Source organism: Sebastes fasciatus, chromosome 2 (assembly GCF_043250625.1).
Source record: "Sebastes fasciatus isolate fSebFas1 chromosome 2, fSebFas1.pri, whole genome shotgun sequence".
NCBI lineage: Eukaryota > Metazoa > Chordata > Actinopteri > Perciformes > Sebastidae > Sebastes > Sebastes fasciatus.
Window position 1 is genome coordinate 36,906,748 of NC_133796.1, and position 24,105 is coordinate 36,930,852.

At 40.6% G+C, this 24,105-nt stretch overlaps 1 protein-coding gene across 1 annotated transcript in view; it reads left to right on the plus strand.

Moving 5' to 3' along the window:
• trpm5 (transient receptor potential cation channel, subfamily M, member 5) overlaps positions 1 to 24,105 on the plus strand; it is a 30,677-nt gene continuing 6,572 nt past the window's right edge. The window contains exons 1-17 of the mRNA XM_074622532.1: positions 1 to 82; positions 2,153 to 2,220; positions 4,183 to 4,339; positions 4,434 to 4,614; positions 5,022 to 5,197; positions 5,298 to 5,475; positions 8,439 to 8,503; positions 8,914 to 9,099; positions 9,427 to 9,526; positions 9,684 to 9,802; positions 11,823 to 12,170; positions 14,388 to 14,531; positions 17,401 to 17,524; positions 17,719 to 17,864; positions 19,721 to 19,833; positions 19,927 to 20,028; positions 21,542 to 21,800. Coding sequence (XP_074478633.1) covers positions 56 to 82; positions 2,153 to 2,220; positions 4,183 to 4,339; positions 4,434 to 4,614; positions 5,022 to 5,197; positions 5,298 to 5,475; positions 8,439 to 8,503; positions 8,914 to 9,099; positions 9,427 to 9,526; positions 9,684 to 9,802; positions 11,823 to 12,170; positions 14,388 to 14,531; positions 17,401 to 17,524; positions 17,719 to 17,864; positions 19,721 to 19,833; positions 19,927 to 20,028; positions 21,542 to 21,800 — 2,493 coding nt within the window. The 5' untranslated portion in view covers positions 1 to 55. The remainder of the gene's footprint in view (positions 83 to 2,152; positions 2,221 to 4,182; positions 4,340 to 4,433; positions 4,615 to 5,021; positions 5,198 to 5,297; positions 5,476 to 8,438; positions 8,504 to 8,913; positions 9,100 to 9,426; positions 9,527 to 9,683; positions 9,803 to 11,822; positions 12,171 to 14,387; positions 14,532 to 17,400; positions 17,525 to 17,718; positions 17,865 to 19,720; positions 19,834 to 19,926; positions 20,029 to 21,541; positions 21,801 to 24,105) is intronic.

Here is a 24,105-nt window from a genome sequence, read left to right on the forward strand (position 1 = left end):
CTTACAGGTGTGGTTCAGCAGCAGGAGGAGGAGGAGAGGGACGCTCAGTTGAGTCATGCAGGAGAGACAAGGCACCCCTCTGGTGAGTATATGTTCAGTCTAGCAGCTGTCTTTTTTCTGTTTATCACTGTAGGGACATCTATTGACCAAGTGAATAGATTAAACGTTAGAATACACTGTATATGTTCTATGATGACTAATGTTTTCACATAAAGCAGTTTGTCTGTTAATAATACACATCACATTGAATGTCAAGGGTGATAAAGCAATATGGGAAAATCATTCTATGATTTATGTGTTGTATAATGGAAAATTGTATATGATTTCTTAACTGGAAGATGTAATTACACAGTTGTTTCACTTGAATATTAACCAGAAGTTGTGGATATTGTCTTTTTCTAACAAGCTGCAGAGATGTATTTCTTCAGAAATATTACAAATGTAGACACATATTTCATACATTTCTCCCCTAACTCAATCAAGCAGTCCTTATGTTACCCACATGCATAATTATATTCGTAAGCAACACTTTTTTATGTGCAATATCTTACCTCTCTTGGTTTATGGTAAAGTGAAAGATTGATTTTTCTTCCCATGATGCTGTTTTCGAGTTGAGATTCAAAAACAAATATTGATTTCGTAACAGTATATTGCTTTTCTTTTTCTCATGAATACATCTTTTAAATTTAAGGGAGGTTTCAATGTGCGTCTACAGTAAAAGGGGTTGCAAGGCCCTACAGTTTTACACACACACACACACACACTCTCTTATATACTGTAGCTGTGTGTTTGCTGCCTGATAATGTACACAAATAGATTACGACATCCCCAGATGGTTGTCTCTTCTGCTTGAGAAAAGACAAGTTCATTATGCCAGACTTCAAGCAAGATGTAAAGTGTCTGTGTGTGTGTGTCCTTGATATTAGTGCTGCAGCCAAGTTAGAGTCGCAGGAAAAACATTATTTATTCCCAATTAAAGTGGCCATGATTATTTGTGTAACATTTGTATCGCAGAGAAATACTTAAATATTGATAACATTAAACTTAAATTATCCATTTTTTTGAATGAAACAAATAAAGTATTAAACAAACACTCATTGGGTGAAAGAATGGGCACAGACAGGTCCACTACAGTATATGGATGTCCCCTCTTTGATAGGTAGACAAGTCTCAAGGATGCAAGTCCCCTCTTGGCAATTTCTTAAAAAAAATAATAAAAAGCACATTCAAAGTAATATTCTGGGAAAAGACCGTAAAAGTAAATTTCCTATTTTTGTTTTATTCAAAATGACCAGAAACAGAGGTCCCCACTTGGTTGGTGTAGCGTGATAGTCCCCTGTTGGTACTGTAGGAATGTATGTGTGTGTGTGTGTGTCCGTACCTTTGCATGCAAATCGTCCGCTTTGCATACCCAATAGTCTTTTCCCTCCCAGATCCAGACCTGTAGTCAAATAAGGGCCTCCACAACAAGCTGCTCACTTACATTAGAACAGATGGCTCAACACAAATTGACTCTCAGTCGGTGTGTTAACCATTGCGCCACAATTCTATTAAGACACTGTCCTCACCCAGGGAGGCTTTTTGTCAAAGATGCGCTTGTGCTGCATTTTTTTTGTTCTAATCATCTTTCACAAACAGCCCACGCTGATAAAAAAAATTCTGCATTCACTCAGGCAAATGGATAATCGTATCAATAATGAATGAGTTTCCTTCCTGAACTCGCTGTCACTTATTTCCATGAAAATAACCATTCAGAGATAAACACACTGTGGCTGTTTTCATTGTAAAACAATAACTACATACAAACCAAGTCATAATATCAAGGGACATGCTTTATAAAACTTAAATACATTATTGTCGGTTGACATAATATCAGAGGGATTTTATGTTTCGACATTCTGGTGGGAGCCCAACAGTGCTGTGGCCCAGTTTACTTGGTTTTATGTATATGAGTGACGGTGTTTAGTGAATTTCTAGTTCAAACATCGTGCAGGAAGCACTTTGCATATGAAGCGAGGATGAAAATTCTGCCAACTTTGCATTGACCACAAGTACTTCTAAGAGCCTTCCACTCTGTGAAAAGAGTGGTGAGTGAGTCATAATGGATTTAGATGAAAATGGACATAATATCTGTGTGTTCATTTGTTTACAGGGGACACTGCAGCCACAGACTCGCTGTCTGCGATGTGGGGACGTGCTGGAGTGGTCAGAGGAGCACAGGTACGAACACATACGTACAGTAGGCCCATTCCCTCCATGTGAGGTGATATATACAGTATGACAACTGGCAGAAACTCTTATCTGAAAAAAATTACAGATAAAGAAATCATCATATCATTTGCAAGCAATCAGATCAGACTCGTGGTTAGCAGGCCATTTAATAGAAGAGGTGCCACAGGAAGCAAACATTTGTACTGGCCTAAGAAGCCTTAACTAATTCCAAGCATAGTTTTCTATTTCAATTATTCATGAGAGCTGGCCATACTTCCCTAGCTGTAGAATATGTTTTCTATTAAATACTAAGAGCGCTACATTCTTGATACAGCAGATTATGGACAAATCAGCCGAACCATAAAGCACTCAGAACACCTCCAATAAACCTCCAATAAAGCAAAATTATCTAAATTAGTTGTTTTTAATGATAGAACATGTGTTTAGAATTTTAATCCACCACTGCATCTGGATCTGCTTCAACATGATGCATCGTATTGCTGTAGAAAGCTTCAACCCTGTCTGGGAATAATAGCACTTTGCCCAATTAAAGATGATAATAGTGTAGATTAGTGCTGTATCAAATATGGCATATCAAGAAATAAAAGGACAACATTTTGTGTTTGTCATCAGTCAAATGTGTTTATTGCCAATTATGGTGAAAACGGGATGCTTGTATGAATGGTATTGGTGGAAAGTCATTGAGACAGAAATGGGCATGGCATATGTTGAAACCACATGGTGGCGTTAATCTGTTGGTCCTTGGCCCATGGCTTTAAAACGTCATTGACGATTTGCAATCCGTTGCTGAATAAAACCCCAAAAAGCAAACAGAACAACACAATAACCTCCTTGGCAGACAAAACTATGACTTATTACAGTAGGTTAAAGGTGCTAAATTCGAAATTCAGTGCATTTCTATTGCCTCCACACAGCTCTCAACATGGCGACGGCTGAGCCCGCTGTTGGCTGGGTCAACACATTCTCACCCCCAGCTCGTCAAATACCGCAGTTTGGTCTATGCCTCCCTCGGCATCGGAGACCACACATCAACAACTGTCAGTTTAAAAGTTTCTCGGGAGTTTCCAGTAGTGGACGCCCCTGTTTTGCATGAAGTAGCCTAGACCTCAACTTTATGCAAATGAGGACCAGCAAACGTGACACCCATCTCTCGAAACTCGCCGCCATGCTACCAGAATGCATTGCACGGCTGCTTACATAAACAATGAATGGGAAGCGTGGAAAGGATGGATCCTGTGGTCACGTACCATTACAGACGCTAAAGGGTGTCTCCGTGCGTCGGTGTCTGATGCCGAGGGGCACTTACCAAACGGCGGTATTTGACAAGTTGTAAGTGAGAACGGGTTGGTCGGGACGGTGTTATCAACTGTAACTGCCGTATGAGCACAGTGCAGAGCGGCAATCATGAGCTAGGCAGTGGGGCACGCTCACATGCACTAAAGGTTCGCATATAGCCTCTATGTAAACAAAGCACAGAGAAACCCGAAATAAAACACATACAGAGGGAGAGTGACTTCATTCTCTGCTCAGGTAGACATTACTCCTCTATATCTTTACGTAGAAAATAGTTGTTTACTGCTATATTAATGCTGTGGATATTGCATAGAACACCTTTAAATTAAGCACTGAGCTAAAGGTTATAGGACAGATTACACCTTTTTATTTAGAAAAAGTAGAGACAAAAAAGTTAGAGGTAAGAGATGAGTCTTACAGCCGATTAGATTGTTGTCAGGCTATTAAATAGGTGTTATCGGTTGCTTTAAACACCATAGAAGTGGCTTGCTACACTATAGGAGAGCAGGACGAGAGAATAGTTTTGGTTTATGAGGAACATAGTCAGGGCAATGTTCCAGGAGAGCGGCAAAACAGAGATTGTGCTACAGCGATTGTGTGCTGGTAGAAAGGACTGTATGATACAATACACACATCCATTGACTGTGTTTGTCTCAGTGTCCTGCTTGGCTGCTCCTGCTGCTCGACAGTGGATGAGACGCTGGAGAATGTAGCCAGAGGCATGGCCAACAGAATGAAGAGGGAGAAGAGTCACTGGGCAGCCGGAAGAGTGGGCGACATTGACTTCGTTGGCCCTACAAAGACAAGAGGAAAGGTGAAACCAACAGATACTGAAGGTTATATAACGGTTTGCAGGATACATCTTTAGAGCACAGTAATGACATATCAACTTGTGTCTTTGTATCCAGTTTGTGAGGGTGTGCAGCAACACAGACCCGGTGCTGATCTACCAGATGCTGATAGAGGAGTGGGGCCTCGCTCCCCCACACCTGGTAGTGGCTCTGGTGGGAGGAGATGAGCTGACTCAGATGAAGCCCTGGCTCAGGGACACTCTGAGAAAAGGACTTGTGAAGGCTGCACAGAGTACAGGTTATAATCAAGGGGCTAAACCTGGCCTTGGTTTTTTGAAAGCATCAGCCAATGGTGGAGAATCTCTGTTGCCTCCTATTGGCTGGTAGCAGACTTACTATAGAAACACATTACCAAGAAGACATCCTGTCTTTTATTTCGATGTTAGTCTAAAATATATATTTTTTGTTTTTTAGATGCATGATGAGTAAAATATGTTCATGACTTTCAATGCTTGTAAGGAGGACTAACACAAAATGCTTTATAACCATGCAAGGCAGTAACCTGATTAGCATAATCAATAGGCCAGCTGTTTATGTAATCCAGGACACAACTTTCTGGTTTGATACACTCACTTCTAGTTCCCCCTAGATCCTGCTACAAAGTGCACAAACAAACACACATTATACAACTGCTTTGTTCTCCAGGGGCATGGATTTTGACTAATGGCCTTCGCTTTGGCATCACCAAGCACTTGGGCCAGGCGGTGAGAGATCACTCGCTGGCCAGCACCTCTTCTAAAGTCCGTGTAGTGGCCATTGGCATCGCACCCTGGAACATGATCCACAACCGAGAGGCACTACTCACCAGCCACTACGCCAAGGTTTCTGTATATACACACAGACAACATAAAAACAGCAGCAAAAGATTTACACCTTTAATATCCATGTGTTCATGCCGTCCTCTGTCTTCACATTCTCAAGGTGGATGAGCCTTCAGTATACAAGCCACAGGACTTACCTCATGGTTCGGTGTATTCCCTGGACAGCCACCACTCCCACTTTGTGCTGGTGGAGGAGGATCCCAACAGACCAGGAGCCACCAGTGAAATGAGGGTGAAGCTGCTCAAACACATCTCTCTTCAGCGCACTGGTTATGGAGGTAAAGCCCTTAGGTCATAGCAGTCCTTTATTTCAGCAGTAATGGCAATACCGGAATTTAAAATATTAAAGCTTTTACTTATATAAGTAAATATATATATATATATATATATATATAAACAGTAAAATGCACTTACATATTTAAAGTAGGAGTACTAATCTCAACAAACGGTCCCTGTCATGATGTTAAATTATGTATGAATGAAGCATTATTTCACTGTCGAGCTGTTCGTAGTACAGGTAGCTGCATCATATACTGATAGCTTTTTTTAAAAAAAGCCCTGCTTCATGTTTTATGACCTTTTCATATGGCTTGTTGTAAAATCATATGCCTCAAAATTGTACACAAGTGACGTAGTCGAGTAAACGCACTCAGAGCTGTGTTTTGCAGCACGTCTGCAATTTAAATTCTATGGGGGTTGAAATTCTGTGGACTCTTCGCTGCCCAAGGGAAGTAAAAATATTAGGGATGCCAATCGATTAAAATATTTAATTGCAATTAATTGCATGATTGTCCATGATTAATCGCATATTTTTTATCTGTTCAAAATGTACCTTAAAGGGAGATTTGTCAAGTATTTAATACCCTTATCAACATGGGAGTGGGCAAATATGATTGCTTTATGCAAATGTATGTATAGATTTCTTATTGAAAAACAATTAACAACACAACACAATGACAAATATTGTCCAGAAACCCTCACAGGTACTGTATTTAACATTAAAAATATGCTCAAATCATAACATGGCAAACTGCAGCCCAACAGGCAACAACAGCTGTCAGTGTGTCAGTGTGCTGACTTGACTATGACTTGCCCCAAACTGCATGTGATTATCATAAAGTGGGCATGTCTATAAAGGGGAGACTCGTGGGTACCCATAGAACCCCTTTTCATTCACATATCTTGAGGTCAGAGGTCAAGGCACCCCTTTGAAAATGACCATGCCAGTTTTTCCTCACCAAACGTTTGGAGCGTTATTTAGCCTCCTTTGCTAGACAACCTAGTATGACATGGTTGGTACCAATTGATTATTTTGAAGTTTCTTATGATACCAGTATCTTCACTCTAGCTTTAAAACTGAGACTGCTACAACCTAAAAAACGCAAGTTGCGTTAATGTGTTGAGGAAATTAGTGACGTTAAAACAAATTTGCCATAATGTGTTATTATCGTGTTAACTTAAGCACTCTCATCCCTTTAGCATTCTTTGTCTTCAAACCACAAATTAGATAAATAACTGGTGCTACTTTACAAGATTTCTGGGTAATCCAAGGTGTAGTTTTCTTGTAAGCAAACAAAAGTTGTGTTTACACTCACCAAAATACATAGTGTGTACCCTTGAGGTCTAAAAATGTGTTTAGCGCATTTCCTTCCTCATAAAACATTTTTGGAATATAAATATATAAATATAAATAAATGTAAATTATACATATAATATAAATTGTGCCATATGTGCTAGCTTGCGGTCTTCTTCTTCTCTGCCTTTGCAGGGGCATTGCTTCTCTGTGAGTCAGTGGAGTAGCCTAAAAGGAGCATCAGGAGTGTATATCGCATCGCCTGCATGCTCAGACAAACAAAACACGGACCAATTCTCAAAAACATTGCTCCTCCAGCATACTTAAGTGGTCAAAAGCTTGCTTTACAGTTACATCTTATTGCTTTTCAAGGCCACCATTGTGCAAAGTTGTATAATGTATATAAAGTATAAAGTTTATTTTTTTCCTCTGAAACCCGAGCACATAGTGTGCACCTCTTAATATTGGTTCCCAACCTAGGGGTCGGGACCTCCCAAGGAGTCACAAGATAAATGTGAAGAGAGAGAAAAAAAACTTTTCTCTGCTCAATTTTGTTTAAAGGAGCAGTGTGTAGGATTTAGTGGCATCTCATATACACTGTTCGTAGTTATACCTACGAAAAGTAATGTACTGTAATTCGTGTATATCCCATGAAATCAATTTGTGTGTAATTCACGTATTCATGAACCTGGAAATTTAAATATCGCCCAACACCACGTAGGGAGGAGATCGGGGTGGATGGGTGGGTCAAAAAATACTGGAATTTCACCCAGGACATGGCGTTCGTGTCCCGTGTGAATCCAGAAGTCAACGTGGATTTATTCATCACATAATTTACATACTTAAGTAACGCCACTTCAGGAGTTATTTTAAGCCAAACCATGATTTTTTCCTAAACCTAACTAAGTCGTTTTCTTGACTAAACCTAAGGAAGTTTTTTCCTGTGAGGACAAAAGTTTATTTTGAAAAAAACTGTATGCATGTAACAAGCGAAAATTGACACGTGTTGCTGGACATTCGTAGGAAAACGAACTAAAAAGGAAGAACAACTTTTTCGTAAGATATCATACTTTTAGTGGTGTGGTTGCAAATTGCAACCAACTGAATACCTCTCTGCTCACCCCTCCCTTTCCAAGTGTGTCAGAGAACTACGATGGCCTTCAGGTAACGTAAAAAAGTAAAAGGCTCTCTCTAGAGTCAGTGTTTGGTTTGTCCGTTCTGGGCTACTGTAGAAACATGGTGGTTTAACATGACGGACTCCCTGAAGAGGACCCGCTCCCTATGTAGATATGAACGGCTCATTCTATAACACAACGATTCTTGGTTTCAGGTGATTATACACTAATGAAAACATATTATATTCCATTTATGCTAATCGATCCTTCAACCGTTGGATAGTTTCACCCCTTGAGGCCTCCAAAACTGTTCAAATTTAACAATAGGGAACATCACTCTTCGGTTTAACTGCTCACAACTCGGAGACAAAGGGAACCTGTGAAAAAGATATTTTTCACTCCTACGTACTTTGGTCAGACAATGCTTGTTTTGCCAGTTGACAGAAGCCTATTCACCACTCACACAACAGTGGGAGTGTAATACCAGAGTGGTAATAATTTGAGGCACTCTGAGATGATATTATTATATGAATGTACTTTTTGCTGCTTGCAGGCACAGGCAGTTTCGAGATCCCTGTTCTGTGTCTCTTGGTCCACGGGGAGCCCAGGATCCTAAAGGCAAGTTTCATTTCATTATGCTGCGTTATAGTTACTCAAGAACTTTAAATATGTGACCACGAAGAGACCTTTTTGAGAGCTAGATGTCTTTTGTCATGTGAATGTGCACAGTCTTACTCTGAACAGTAGCTCAGGCTCGAGAATTAGGCTCCACATCAAATTTTGGTTGTGCCACCGCCTGAAGTCTCGGGCCAAAGCCAGACGGAGAAACAAATTCTTTTCGTTTTCACAAAACTAATCTCTTTGGCTAGAAAGCTACCAGATTTGCATGAATAGAGCCATAACCAAGATTATGGAATGCAGCTAACACTGATCAATATAACGCTCTGTTTAGTTGAGAAGTTATTCTGTGAGAACGAGGATGTTTGTAAGTTTACCTGCGAGTCAGAACATTGTGTCCCCGTCTGCAGCGGATGTACAAAGGCATTGGCAATTCGACACCATGGCTGATCCTGGCAGGCTCAGGAGGCGTGGCTGACATCCTCGTCACGCTGATGAATAGGGGCTGCTGGGATATGGACAGTGTTCATGAGCTGCTGCTGGACACCTTTCCAAATGCCCACCACAGCACAGACATCAGTAACTGGGTCAAGCTGGTGAGAGCGATGTGCACAGCATGGAGGCAGGCACATATGCACATCACATTCACGTTGCCAGAAAAATGGGGCACACTGGGGAAGAGTGTGAGGGAAGCTAATGTGGGATTTTCATCCTTATCTTGAAAATGTGTATGTGATGACCTAATTAAGGATATGAAGGAGGAGGAGGGAAAGAAACTAATAATGGAATATTTTTTGCAAGCTGACGCACACAGTGAAGGCATTGTAATTTTAGAAAACAATGCATTAGCGATACAAAAAAAGCACATTTCTTCACTCAGATGAGGTGTGTTTGTAATAACTGACTGTCAAACTGCCAATCAGATTCAGAAGATACTCGATCATGGGCATCTCCTTACCGTCCACGACCCCGAACAGGAGAGCTCTGAGCTGGACACGGTCATCCTCAAAGCTCTAGTCAAGGGTAAAGTACCTTTTGAAAGATATGTTGTCAAAGAAACTTGCAATTTCCTCGAGCCGTACAATCACAGCACTGGTTTTGTGAGTTGCCTGGAGAGATAGCCTTGACATTTTGAGCACATCATAGGTTGTGAACCTGTTGTATTGTGTGTGTGTATCAGCGTGTAAGAGCCAAAGTCAGGAAGCTCAAGACTTCCTGGATGAACTGAAGCTGGCTGTGGCCTGGAACAGAGTGGACATTGCCAAGAGTGACATCTTTAATGGGGATGTGGACTGGAAGGTGAGACAAATAGTAATTTCATAAGAGGTTTGTCACACTCTGGTATTTGATCTTATATTCAGTGTGGTTAAAACTATAAAGTTCAGATGGCAATCAAGTTAAAGTTTAACATATCTAACGAATGAAATGAAAACAAGAGTCTACCACCATACTAGCGGTTCAGTGAGGCTATTACCAGTGGGCGACCTCCGGTTCTGAAAAGTGAAGTGAAAGTGCCTTAAACTTGCATTATTTCTAACAGCCAGCAGGGGGCGACTCCTCTGGTTGCAAAAAGAAGTCTGATTATATAGAAGTCTATGAGAAAATGAGCCTACTTCTCAGTTGATTTATTACCTCAGTAAACATTGTAAACATGACTTTATGGTCTCTATCGCTAGTTTCAAGTCTTCTTCAATACAGCATGATGTTCATTTAGTAAATTATGGTCCCATTTACAGTAGAGTCAAATAGACCACAAACCATTGACAGGTCGCTATCGCAGCGTTCTCCGGTCTGAGTGTTGTCTTGTTTTTGTCTTAGAACTTTAACCCTTTCACACTGTGTTTTCAGTTCATGAAAGTTAATTGCAACATTTTGGTCGCCTAAAAATGTCTTATTCAGCTTTCAGTTGTACCTTAGCGCCACACTCTCGTTTCATTTCTGGTTGCAAAAAAACAAGATGGCGATGGCCAAAATGTCGAACTCAAGGCTTCAAAACGGCAGTCCACAAACTAATGGGTGACGAAACAGTGACTGTGTCCACTTCTTATACACAGTCTATGGGCTATACATATGCACAGTTGTGCTGTAAGCTAAATGCTAATGTCAGTATGCTAATATGCTCACAATGAACATTCTAACATACTTTACTTAGTTTAGTGTGTTAAATGGTAATGGACTTGGACTTATATAGCGCTTTTCTAGTCTTCCGACCACTCAAAGTGCTTTACACTACATGTCAGCATTCACCCATTCACACACACATTCATACACTGATGACAGAGGCTGCTAAGGTGCCAACTTTGCCCATCAGCATCTAATCTAAATACTCATTCACACACCGATGGCTATGCCTTCGGGAGCAATTTGGGGTTAAGTGTCTTGCTCAAGGGCACATCGACATGTGACCTGGAGCAGCCGGGGATCGAACCACCGACCTTCCGATTGGTGGACAACCTGCTCTACCCTCTGAGCCACAGCCCCCCAAATGTTAGCATGTTAGCATGCTAACATTTGGTAATGAACACACATCCATCGAATAGCTGACAGGACATATTACTGAACACCACAATGTATGGTCCACTGATGGTGGAACAATAGAGAAACAATCAGAGGATCATCAAATCCAATGGAATTCATCCTCTGAGGACCATGAAACTGGCAACCCATCCATTAGATTTTGAGATATTTCAGTCCAAACCACATGGTGGACCAATCAACAATCCCAAGAGCCATGCAGTTAGCGTGGCTAAAACCCAATTTTTCATGAGCATGTCTTTCATTTTAATCTTATTCATTTACATTTGTATTCAATCAATACGAAAGGGACTTCTTGTCTAGTGACTCATTAGAAAGCACACAAATAAGAGTGGCAAGCCAGTGTAAAGGAGAAAATAGCCTACAGTAGATCGCTAGATTTAGAATTATTTGTCCCAATAGGGCTATTTGTTTCCACAGCCAGTGCACAGAAACATACAGATATACAGATCAGATAACACACAAAATCGTATGAAAAAATCTAAAATGTATGCACTCATTTCATCCCAGCTCACAACAGTGTCAGTGACGCAAATTGTTCAGGGCTCTTATTGTAGAAGGAACAAAGCGATTTCTTCTCCATCTCAGTGTTCTGTATATCTCCGACCAGATGGAAGTAATGTGAAGTGTTGGCTTAGGGGTTTATCAGTGTCATTTGATATTGTGAGTGCTCGGCGTGTGATGGCTCTAAGGTTCATAATCTGCCTGACAATTACAAAAAAATTTTCACAGGAAGAAGCGGAGACAGCTGCTTTATGAGCCATTGTAACAATGATCTTTACAGGCATGCGACCTTGAAGAGGTGATGATGGACGCACTGGTCAATGACAAACCCGACTTTGTGCGCCTCTTCGTGGACAACGGCGTGAACCTGGGCGAGTTCCTTACCTACGGTCGTCTGCAGGAGCTGTACTGGTCCGTGTCGGAGAAGAGCCTCTTTCACAACCTGCTCCTCAAAAAGTACGAGGAGAAGCAGCTTCTGCTTGGAGCTGCCAGGACACCTGGTCCACCTGGACACCATCCGCCTGAGCAAGGGGACCGGAAACCCCGCTTCACCCTCTTCGAGGTCGCCAAAGTGCTGAAGGACTTTCTCCACGACTCCTGCAAAGGCTTTTACCAAAAGATTCCCACAGTGAGTGATATACTCTGTCTCCAAAGTTCCAGTAAATCATACATACTGCACTGAATGAGAAATCCTTTCAACTGGTGCATTAAGTTCCACCTCGTATTGCTTCTTGCAGTGGTTTTCATTCTTTTAGGCTTGTGACACCTTAAAAAGAAGCGATATCTATCTGTGCCCCCTTGTCACAGTTTGCATTTGCTGAGTGATGAGTTTCGAGCGGAGAGTGGTTTCCCCCTCTAACCCTTTCAGACTGTTTCATTTGAAACTGTTAAAGGCCTGAAAGATGCTATGAAATACTAGACAGTATACAGACTTCATGGTAAACTCACTTCCTGGAATACAGACCGTAGGAGTGAAACATAAAATCTAACTAATAAAGCTGTTGCAATTTTTAGGTAACCCCAGGGAAAATTGAATATGATTTATGTATCAGAGCTACAGCATGTAGTTTTCCTGTTTTCTATCCTGTTAGTCAACATGCGATCCATCAGATTTTTCTTGTGACCAACTAGAAAGGTCCTGACAGGCAGGGGCAAACTTTACCGTTATAAGGTGGGCCACTGCCTGGGGCCCCAAATAAAATGGCCCCTAACAGCTATAGATTTATTATGATGTTTAGATAGATATGAAAAATACTGAATTATGTACTATTAGGGCTGTCAAAGTTAACACGTTATTGCAAATTCGTTTTAACATCTCTAATTTCTTTAACACATTAATGCAACTTTTTAGGTTGTAACGGCTCAGTTTTAAAACTAGAGTGAAGATACTGGTATCATATGAAACTACAAAAACCTAAGGAATCCATCGGTACCAACCATGTCATATAGCTTGTCGCAAAGGAGGATAAATAACGCTCCAAACTTACGCTAAATTTTGGCGAGGAAAAATTGTCACGGATATTTTCAAAGGGGTCCCTTGACCTCTGACCTCCAGATATGTGAATGAAAATGGGTTCTATGGGTACCCACGAGTCTCCCCTTTACAGACATGCCCACTTTATGATAATCACATGCAGTTTGGGGCAAGTCATAGTCAAGTCAGCACACTGACACACTGACAGCTGTTGTTGCCTGTTGGGCTGCAGTTTGCCATTTTATGATTTGAGCATATTTGTTTATGCTAAATGCAGTACCTGTGAGGGTTTCTGGACAATATTTGTCATTGTTCTGTGTTGTTAATTGATTTCCAATAATTAATATGTCCATACATTTACAGAAACAAGCATATTTGTCCACTCCCCTGTTGATAACAGTATAAAATACTTGGCAAATCTCCCTTGAAGGTACATTTTGAACAGATAAAAAATGTGCGATTAACTATGGACAATCATGCGATTAATCGCATTTAAATATTTTAATCGATTGACAGCCCTAGTTACTATTCTAACTCATTGTACCCCGAAATAACTTACAAAAGGCCCCCAAAGCACTTAAAAATGTTCAACTCATCTGTAATACAACTTACTGTGTACTACTACTTCAGAGGAAAACATTGTAATACTACATTTACCCTACAGAGAAATGTTACTGCTTACGTTGCAGATTCAGATTTGACTCACAAATTATAACAATTAAAATATGATGCATTATTAATCAGTAAACTATCCAGCATCATATTTGAATTGAAAGCTCCACCTTGAACAGACATTAAGTAGGTCACATGTAAGTACATTGTGCTGATAATGCCTCTCTTTCGCTCTTCACTTGGAGTCAAAATATGTACTTAGTGTAGTTTAGTAAAGCAAGACGCCGTTTGCCTGGAGCCCCCAAATCATTAAATCCGCCCCTGCTGACGGGGGCAGGGATCTTCAATTCCACCATAATTGCAGAAAGGAAGAGAAGGCTCAGCGCACACCAAACCTCCTGTTACACCCTGAGAAATGTTGTCTAAATATACCCTCTGGATTTGCAGTTAATTACCCATCTCTATATGTTGTGTAACTGTTTGTATCTTGACTGTATCTTGCTGTACAGCAAATAAAAAAAGGTGATGATCTCAGGGGAGAAATTAAAGCTCAAATCAAATAGTTTCTTTACAGAAGCTCTGTCTGTTCAGCATGTTTCATACATTTTTGAAATAGCCTGTTGACAGACTGGCAGACTACCAGGCTGAGGAAGTAATTGGTTTTGCAATATTGACCATAGATTGTGCAATAGATTGTATGACTCATGTACTACATGCAGCTACTCTGTTTACATATTTAATACTGTCTGTGCGCTCCAGGAGAAGCCAGCGAAGGGTCGACTGTTCCACACCCAGAAGAACCTGGCCGAGTTAGAGGAGCGCTGTGAACATCCTTGGAGGGATCTCTTCCTCTGGGCCGTCCTTCAGAACCGACAGCAGATGGCCAACTACTTCTGGGCTATGGTCAGTCTTGACAGCTCCTTTAGTCTGTTCTATCTCAGCTCTGTGTGGTTCAATCAATAACCGTCTAAAATGTGCCTGGCATTGGCAAAAAACTATTCAAAGCAAACTGAAGCCGAGCTGAATTGTACTGTGCTCATTTGTATTCTGTATTCAGTGTGAACAAGAGTGATGTCAGCCAGCGCGGCACAGGTGCAGGTCAGCCCTGCCATATGAAAATGTCACTCCAGATAAAAGAGCCCAGCAAACGGCATATTTATGAAGAACTCAGGTGAACTAAAAGGCTATCTTATCTCATAGAACATTATTCAAATGAAGGTCATGGCTGCTTCTCGGGGCAGTATATTCAGCAAGCTGTGAGGTAGTGCCGGCATATCTAGAGTCCTGATGAAGTTAATGAGAAATATATCCTGACATGGGATTGATGCTCTGAATATTTTAAAAGACACCAATCAATGATAATTGCTCTTTGTTTTGCAACATCATTGCAAGGCACCTTTCATTTCTTCCCCCCGAACTAAGGGAACCAATTATTGTAATCTCACAAGCGGTCACCCTCATGTGCTCCTTCCCTGCGTCTTATTTCAAACATTATCTGAAATTATGGTAATTGCATTCAGTGTGTGTACAACCCCCACTGCAAAATCTTTTTACCACTCACACTCCGGCTGGGATATCTGCATTCATAATTTCATTGTTTGAAGTATCTCTCGTGCTGAAGGCCTCCTCACAATTATCCTTGCAGGCTGGCTTATGCTAGCAAAATACAACTTATATAAATGAACCCAGGAGCTATATTATACAGTGTGAAGTATGGACATATTGATGATTTGAATAAAGAGGGTTGAGGTCCACACAAATGTATAGTGTAAAATGGAGAGCTCTCTGCTTTAGTATTTTGCCCTTCATTTATTTACATTGTGTCAGGTTAGTCTTGTAAAGGTTTCTTCTACAGTATAGGGCCATTAAAGGGGACATATCATGATCATTTTCAGGTTCATACTTGTATGTGGGGTTTCTACTAGAACATGTTTACATGCTTTAATGTTCAAAAAACACATTATTTTTCTCATATTGTCTGTCTGAATATACCTGTATTCACCTTCTGTCTGAAACGCTCCATTTTAGCGCCTCTTTCTTTAAGCCTCACTCCTGAAAAAGCCCAGTCTGCGAGATAAATATGGTGCACCTTTGCAAAGATAGTACTCAAGCTGTTGGCGGTATAATGAGCCTGCATGTGACATAGGAAGGGGAGCCAAATCTGAATAGCTTGTTGAATCTGATCTAGGCAGCCCACAAAGAAACTGACCGGGTTGTCTTATTTCACAGTTTGTGGGTTGGTAGGGACTCCAGATACCCAAATGTATGTGCACGAGCACTGAAAAGTGAGTTTTTCATGAGTTGTGCCCTTTAAAGTTTGCAATTGATTATACAAAATTACAATATAAACATAAGCTACTATAATGCCTTAATAGACAATGTCAATAACTTATCTTACCAGAAAGGATAAACAAGATTTTCATTGTGAAAAAGAATACATTGGTTATCTTTGGCTTCTGTGTTCCTATAAACACTATCTTCCTTTTATTTACATGTATGTGTGACTGACAGGAAATGAACCTGATGTTAAAACACTGGTTAAAGGAGTCTGAGAAGAGACACCACTCTCATATGTGGCCATTTAATATGAAGTTATTAGCTTAGCTTAGCATACAGATTGGAAACAGGAGGAAACAGCTAGCCTGGCGTTGTCCAAAAGTAACAAAATCTGACTCCGAGCACCTCTAAAGCTCACTAATGAACACGTTACATCTTGTTTAATCTGTACAAAATCTGAAGTGTAAAAACGAAGAAGTTGTGGTTTTACAGGGGGGTTATATACTATTTCTAGAAGCAGTGTTGCTTCAGAGAGGGAGAGCCTTTGGACAGAGCCAGACTAGCTGTTTTCAGTCACTGTATAAGAGTGGTAGCTATCTTCTCATTTAACTCACAGTAAGAAAAGGAAGGACCATAGAGCGGTCTTGCATATCTTTACCCATTCGCAAAAAAACTGCATATGGTGTGCAAAACTACCAAATATTTTCCAAAACTTCAGGTCCAGACAGTCTTTGTTTTCCATTAATTTCTGTAAGTTATTACAATCAACAAGCAGAGATGTTGATGCATATTTTTCAGATCAATCTGCACAGTCAAGCACGTCATGCACCTTAGACTGAAGTAAATGAAGACATGCTGTTCACTATGATGAATCACCTCTTCTCAACAAAGTTTGAGAGTTGATTTTCATAGTGCACTGAAATGAACTGAAATTAAAGCCAGAAAGGAGTCAAGGAAAAAATAAAATCTTGAAAACCAATGGTATGCTTTGAAAAATAGTCAACAGAAATGTAAAGTATATGCATGAGTTATAGTAAATGGGCATAAACACTGGCAAAGGAGGGAAGTTTTTTGTATCTCAGGTCTGTAAAAACACCACTTTAGTCATGTCCAAGGTGAAACGAGTCCACAACCAATGTTCAAAACATAGGGTTGGAACCTGCTGTCATACCCAAACTGATTGACAGGTATAACAGCAACTTCATCTAAGATGTATGTGTTCACAACAGTGGTAAATACAGGGTAAAGTAAATTCAAATATCAGTCGAACAACACAGGAGTGCTTACATGTTATGCACCGTACGTATGTGCCTATAAACGTTACATGGTCATAACACTCAGACTGAAATCCTTTAGAAACAGTACTTGCATGTAGAATTGTATCTATTGCAGCCTGATGCACTCAGTACACGCAGCTCTCTAAAATTCCAACTAGATTTCTCAGATCCCTCTCTCAGACCCATTTCTTGGATCCAGCTTTCTTTTAATCCTTCAGGGCCCTGAGGCGGTTGCGGCAGCGCTGGCGGGTTGTAAAATTCTGAAAGAGATGGCACGACTGGAATCTGAGGCTGAATCTGCACGAAGTATGAAGGAGGCGAAGTATGAGCAGTTTGCCCTTGGTGAGTACACAAACCGTTCCACAAAAAAAAAAGAGCTAAGGACAAACATAGCGAGAGGTACACTTACTGACCTCCAACAATGCAAAAACAATCAGATCCCGCTGGAAGGGAAGGAAATATGAATCTGAATGTGCAATTCTTCAAATGCAGCCGAGTGTCTGACACTGTGTACCCAACTGTTCTTATTGTGGCAGATGTCTTTGGAGAGTGTTACTCCAACAGTGAAGACAGAGCTTATGCTTTGTTAGTGAGGAGAACACACTGCTGGAGCAAATCTACGGTCCTTAACTTGGCGACTGAGGCAGATGCCAAGTCCTTCTTTGCCCACGATGGAGTTCAGGTAACAAGAAGACACATCCATGTGCTCATTTGGCTCCAATTTAACTGATTCTTTTTGTAAAACATATTAAAGGGGACATATCATGCTCATTTTCAGGTTCATACTTGTATTTTGGGTTGCTACTAGAATATGTTTACATGCTTTAATGTTCAAAAAAGTCATTATTTTTCTCATAATGTCTGTCTGAACATATATGTATTCACCCTCTGTCTGAAATGTTCCGTTTTAGTGCCTGTCTCTTTAAACCCTCCTTCTGAAAAAGCCCAGTCTAACTCTGATTGGCTTGTGAAAAAAATATGGTGCACCTTTGCAAGAAAGTCCTCAAGCTGTGGGTGGAGATCATAGACTGTATATAAAGATGGACGACATGACAGCTCCCCAAAAGTGAAGCCAAAACATCTCGATTGCCCCCCTGGTGGCTGGTTGCAGTATAGGTCATAAATCCCGCTCCCTCCATGTTAGCGGATAGGACATGAGCCAAACTAAAAAGTCAAAGTACATGTCAAATACATTTTTCCCAAAGATGGTTTCTGTTTGGAATTGTACGGGAGAAGAAATGCAACTTTAACTTTCCATAACTGTCACAAGTCTGTGTAATAGAACATGCGTTAATTTGATCATAAATGTAGTTATAGAGTTATTATGGTTAGTTTGTTGTGTCTTTCTAGCCAAACAGCTTTCGTGGCACTAACGTAGCAGCTAGGTGGCTCACGCTAACAAGATTCGACCGTGCTTGGCTCGTGATTTGCTCAGGTGGGTTTGTGGGCGGGACCTCGATACCGCGGCTTCAACTGCTTGAACACTACTGCGCAGACTCCGGCTCCAAATGACATCAAAATCTCAAGATGGCAGCTACCATATCCGGGATATTTTGGCTTCACTTCTGTCCAAAGGGAGGAAGTTGAGACGTGTCGTCCATCTATATGTACAGTCTATAGTGGAGATACTAAGATAGGACACGTTGCATTCTAATGAGCCTGCATGTGACATAGGAAGGGGAGCCAAATCTGAATGGCTTGTTGAATGTTTTCTGATCTATAGGCAGCCCACAAAAAACTGACTGGGTTGTCTTATTTCACAGTTTGTGGGTTAGTAGGCACTCCAGATACCCAAATGTATGTGCAAAAAGACTGAAAAAGTGAGTTTCTTTTTCATGATATGTCCCCTTTAACTTTCATCCAACAGTTTAAAAATACTGTGCATTTGACCAGGAGATTCTGTATTGAAATACTGTGTTAACCTGCAGTTATTAAAGAACCTTTCCAGGGCGCTGCATGCCATCAGATACTTATTTCAAAGTCATATAATTTTCCTGGTCACTGGACTCTATTCACTATACAATCTCACCTAAATAGACGCCCTTGTCATTTCAAAGTCCTCATTGAGAGTTAATTGGTATTCAATGTCAGCGGGGAATGTTCGTATGCAGAAAACTCTGACTGCGAAGTCATATTTTACTCAAAGCACACAGTTGGAAAAGATATATGTTTTTATAAATGGGAAGCTGTGTAAGGCTTCAGGAGAATATGTATTTTACTGGTCTGGTACAAACCCATGATTAAGCATCAGGTGTCCTTTCATGGAAACTACTCATCAAGCAGCAACTAGACAGCTGTGGAGAAGGAAACGGTTCACACGCCTTGATGAGGAGGGGAAATTAGCATTTTCTTCTCTAACCAGCTGGGTAACTCCCTGTATGATGCTTCCATGGATTTAGTAACAAGACTGTAAAGCCAGAAATACTCTGTGCTGTGACGCCCTCTGGTGGTAAACTTCATTCAGATGTTCATTTGTCCTTGCTGTGTAACCCTGTCTGATTTTAACCTACATGATACAAGACTGAACTTTTACTGCAGGCTCTCCTCACAAAGATTTGGTGGGGGGCGATGACGACAGACACGGCCATCTCCAAACTGGTGGTGTCTTTCTTCTGTCCACCACTCATCTGGACCAACCTCATCAAGTTCAGGTGATCAATCTTATGCTGCCCCACCATTTATCTTATCCTTCACGTGGATGTCTTTTTGTTGTGTGCACTGACATTCTCTTATGTGTTTCTCAGTGATGAGGAACTTGATAATCGTAATAAAAGCGAGCAGTTTGTGGAGCTGGACAGTCTGGATACAGAAAAGGCTTTACTGTTAACTGACGACGATGACCCTTTGTAAGTTTGCAATGAAGTAATACATATAAATTGTGGATAAATAATCTGAAAATGATCTTTGTTAATCATTATTTAAGATGTTTGACTGCTCAATTTCTTATTCTCAGTAGTTCTTTCTGCATTGTATGCTGACCTCAGCTTAAATACAGCTGCAGCATAAAAGTCAGATGCACCATTTTATTTTAACTTTATTGTCTTGCAGCCAAGTGAAACACAGGACACATACAAAACATGATGAAATATAGAGCTGCAACAATTAATTGATTAATCTATTAGTTGTCAACTATTAAATTAATCATCAACTATTTTGATAATCGATTAATCGGTTTGAGTCATTTTTAAGAAAAAAAAATTCTCTAATTCCAGCTTCTTACATGTGAATATTTTCTGGTTTCTTTACTCCTCTGTGACAGTTAAGGGACATTTCTGTGAGTTGTGGACAAAACAATACATTTGAGGACATCATCTTGGGCTTTGGGAAACACTGATCGACATTTTTCACCGTTTTCTGACATTTTACAGACCAAACAATTAATCGATTAATCGAGAAAATAATCAACAGATTAATCGACAAAGAAAATAACCGTTAGTTGCAGCCCAAATATAAATAAATGCTAGGGCTGTCAATCGATTAAGATATTTAATCACAAATAATCGCATGATTTTCCATAGTTAATCGCGATTAATCGCAAATTAATCTCAAATTTTTGATCTGCTCAAAATGTACCTTAAAGGGATATTTGTCAAGTATTTAACACTCTTATCATCATGGGAGTGGGCAAATATGCTGCTTTATGTAAATATATGTATATATTTATTAATGGAAATCAATTAACAACACAAAACAATGACAAATATTGTCCAGAAACCCTCCCAGGTACTGCATTTAGCATAAACAAAATATGCTCAAATCATAAATGGGCATGTCTTTAAAGGGGAGACTCTTGGGTACCCATAGAACCCATTTTAATTCACATATTTTGATGTCAGAGGTCAAGGGACCCCTTTGAAAATGGCCATACCAGTTTTTCCTCGCCAAAATTTATAGCACAAGTTTGGAGCGTTATTTAAAGAGTGATGATACCAGGGTCTTTACTTCAGCTTTAAAACTGAGCCCGCTACACCCTAAAAATTTCAAGTTGCGTTAATGCGTTAAAGAAATTAGTGGCGTTAAAACAAATTTGCGTTAACGTGTTATTATTGTGTTAACTTTGATAGCCCTAATGAATACAAACAACTTATAAATACATACAATAAATAATAAAAATGAGTAAAACAGGCTAAAACCCACCACACACACTCGCATAAGAAGACAATGTTCATCTGTGATGGTATAACATAAAACCTGGAGGACATCCAGCCTGCATCAACACCCAATAATCAATGGTTAAAACAACATCAAAAATCTTCCCATGTTCCGATCTTTAGATCACTAAATACTTGTTGGTTATGTTTTGTGTGTAAAACGAGTTTGAGAAGCTCTCGAGTGTCTTTCCCGCTCTTTGTTTTCCAGGGACTCTTTGCCTGGAGGTCCAGAAGCTCAGAGCTGTGCCTCCGTCTGGTGGCGTTTCTTGCTCCGCCGCTGGCGCCGCTTCTGGAGCGCTCCCGTCACCGTGTTCCTCGGTAACGTCATCATGTACTTCGCCTTCCTCTTCCTCTTCACCTACGTGCTCCTGCTAGACTTCCGCCCACCGCCGCCCCTTGGCCCCGGGCCCCAAGAGATAATGCTCTACTTCTGGGTCTTCACCTTGGTGCTGGAGGAACTTCGACAGGTGATCGCCAAAGCATCCAATCTTACTGGCGCCTTTATAATTGAACACATTTTAAGATCATTATGTCGTGATTTTATTCGTTAAGGAGCCACATCTTTCTATGCAGTGTGAGCCCTCTTTTGAAGCACTGTTATTAGATGTGTTTGCATGACAGCGTTCAGCCCTGGAAAGTCAGCCAAATCTGAGTAGGAGGTGATGCGAATCGCTACAATAAGCTCATTCTCTCTGGGGTTTTAAGGATTCATGAGCCGTTCACCTTTCTGCCTGACTCCCTCCCACTGAGCCCTCCCATGGGCACAAAGGCCCCAGATGAGACAGGCCTCGTTCCCTCTGCTCGCTTTCTCAACACGCCTCTCAGAAAGTCCCTGAGCTGAACAGAACTATGGTACGGGTTTCCAAATAAAGAAGCACACTGCTACAGGCGACCCCGGCATGCTACCGAGCCCAGAGGTTCATGCTTTTCCCTACAGGAAGACAATAGCACAGTCTGCGTCTCTCTTCTCACCATACTGTTCACAGAATGAAGTGAGAGACTGTAAATTTACCAGCTTTTTATATATGGTAGATGAGCTGGTTTAAAGCTGCTCACTTTCACAAGGTTAGGAAAACCATTACTGTATTACTGTATATCTCATTACATCAACGGACCTCACTGGGGTTCACTTGCCGGGTGAGGATTTTCTATCCATTACATTGTAGTGCTAACAGCGTATTGCTCAAGCCCCCAGGAAGAAGGCCAGTCATTGATGCCAATTTTTGTAGTGGCCAAACGGCGGTACTACAACTTCCGTGTCCGTGACGTGATGCCATTGGGCCCAAAAATACTTTTTCCCATAGACTTACATTGGGAAATGGGACGTCTGTAACTCAGCGGATAATATTTTTTGAGGTGAATCAACTTCCCAGTACGAATACTCTAATAGCCCTTATTTAACCTATTAGGTCCTAAAAGTTGTAAAACCCACTAATAGCTGAATCCAGAGTTATTTACCTTCCTGCGTTCATGTGAATGAGACCCAGACCGAGGCTGGAGCGAGGGCTGGGAGGCGGAGTTTGCAAGCCGTGACGACAGCGTGACGGCTGTGACCCCGTAACCGAGCCATGTGACCGAGCGGACGCTACCGCAGCTGCTCCATGGGCCCAATGGATGCAGAAGATCGCCGTAAGATCCGGGTACTTTTCCAGTCAGAAGTCGAGCCATTTCAGCATCACGTGCCACTGAGCAACTTTTGTAGGAATTAACGGGGCCCCGCCTCCAACGCTGTATCCAGTTCCATTAATACATCCATGATATTACTCCTGACTGTTCATATAATGTCAGTCTAGGAGAGGTTTTAGATAATCAGGGCTGTTTTATTGTTATTTATATAGAGAATTCAGAATATCACTACCTTATATTAAACCAACACAAGTTCATCTGTGATGACATTTGATCGGTTTACGCTCAGTCTCCCACTCTACATATTACGCCTAGTTTACAAGACTTCCAGCTTTATATACAAATCATTTATTCCCCCGAAAAGGTCAAACACCATCAGCAGTGCTGCAAATAAATAGGAAGGAATACCAGACTCCCCTACTGCTTTTATTAAAATATTTTGTTGGGGAATTCTGTCTTTTAAACACACTGAACACAGATCTGGTAGAAGTAGATTTATAGTGTCTTGCAAAAGTATTCACTCCCCTTTGTGTTTTCCCTAGTATGTTGCATCACAACCTGGAATTTAAAGGTACAATTTATAACTTTGGACAGCCTGATGGAGACGCCAGTGCCAAACTCAGCCATTTATCCGTCTTTTCGTCACTGACTGGCAACTTGATCACTGACAACACAGAGATACCAGGCGATACCAATGTCGTTGTACTGTTGGCTCTCAAGCCTTGTTAGAAGTGGGAACGGAAAGTCAGATATCTTCCATAAATATGAGCAAAACATTCATTTTGGACCCATCAAAATGTTTAAAATGACTAAATCACAGCCATGATAATTTGTTTGAAGAAAAGCCATACATTTATTCGACACCTTTCTAAAATGCATTATTTTTAAAAAGTGATTTGTCAATATAACCTTTAAATTTAAAAATGTATATTTGTATTTTATGAAATGGACGTACACAAAATAGTCAAAATTGGTGAAGGGAAATGAAAAAAACGTTCTTAAAAAATAAAAAAATAAATAAAAAACTGAAAAGTGGCGCATGCATATGCATATGTATTAATTTGCTATGAAGCCCCTAAATAACATCTGGTGCTACCAGTTACCTTCAGAAGTCACATAATTAGTTAAATAAAGTCCACCTGTGTG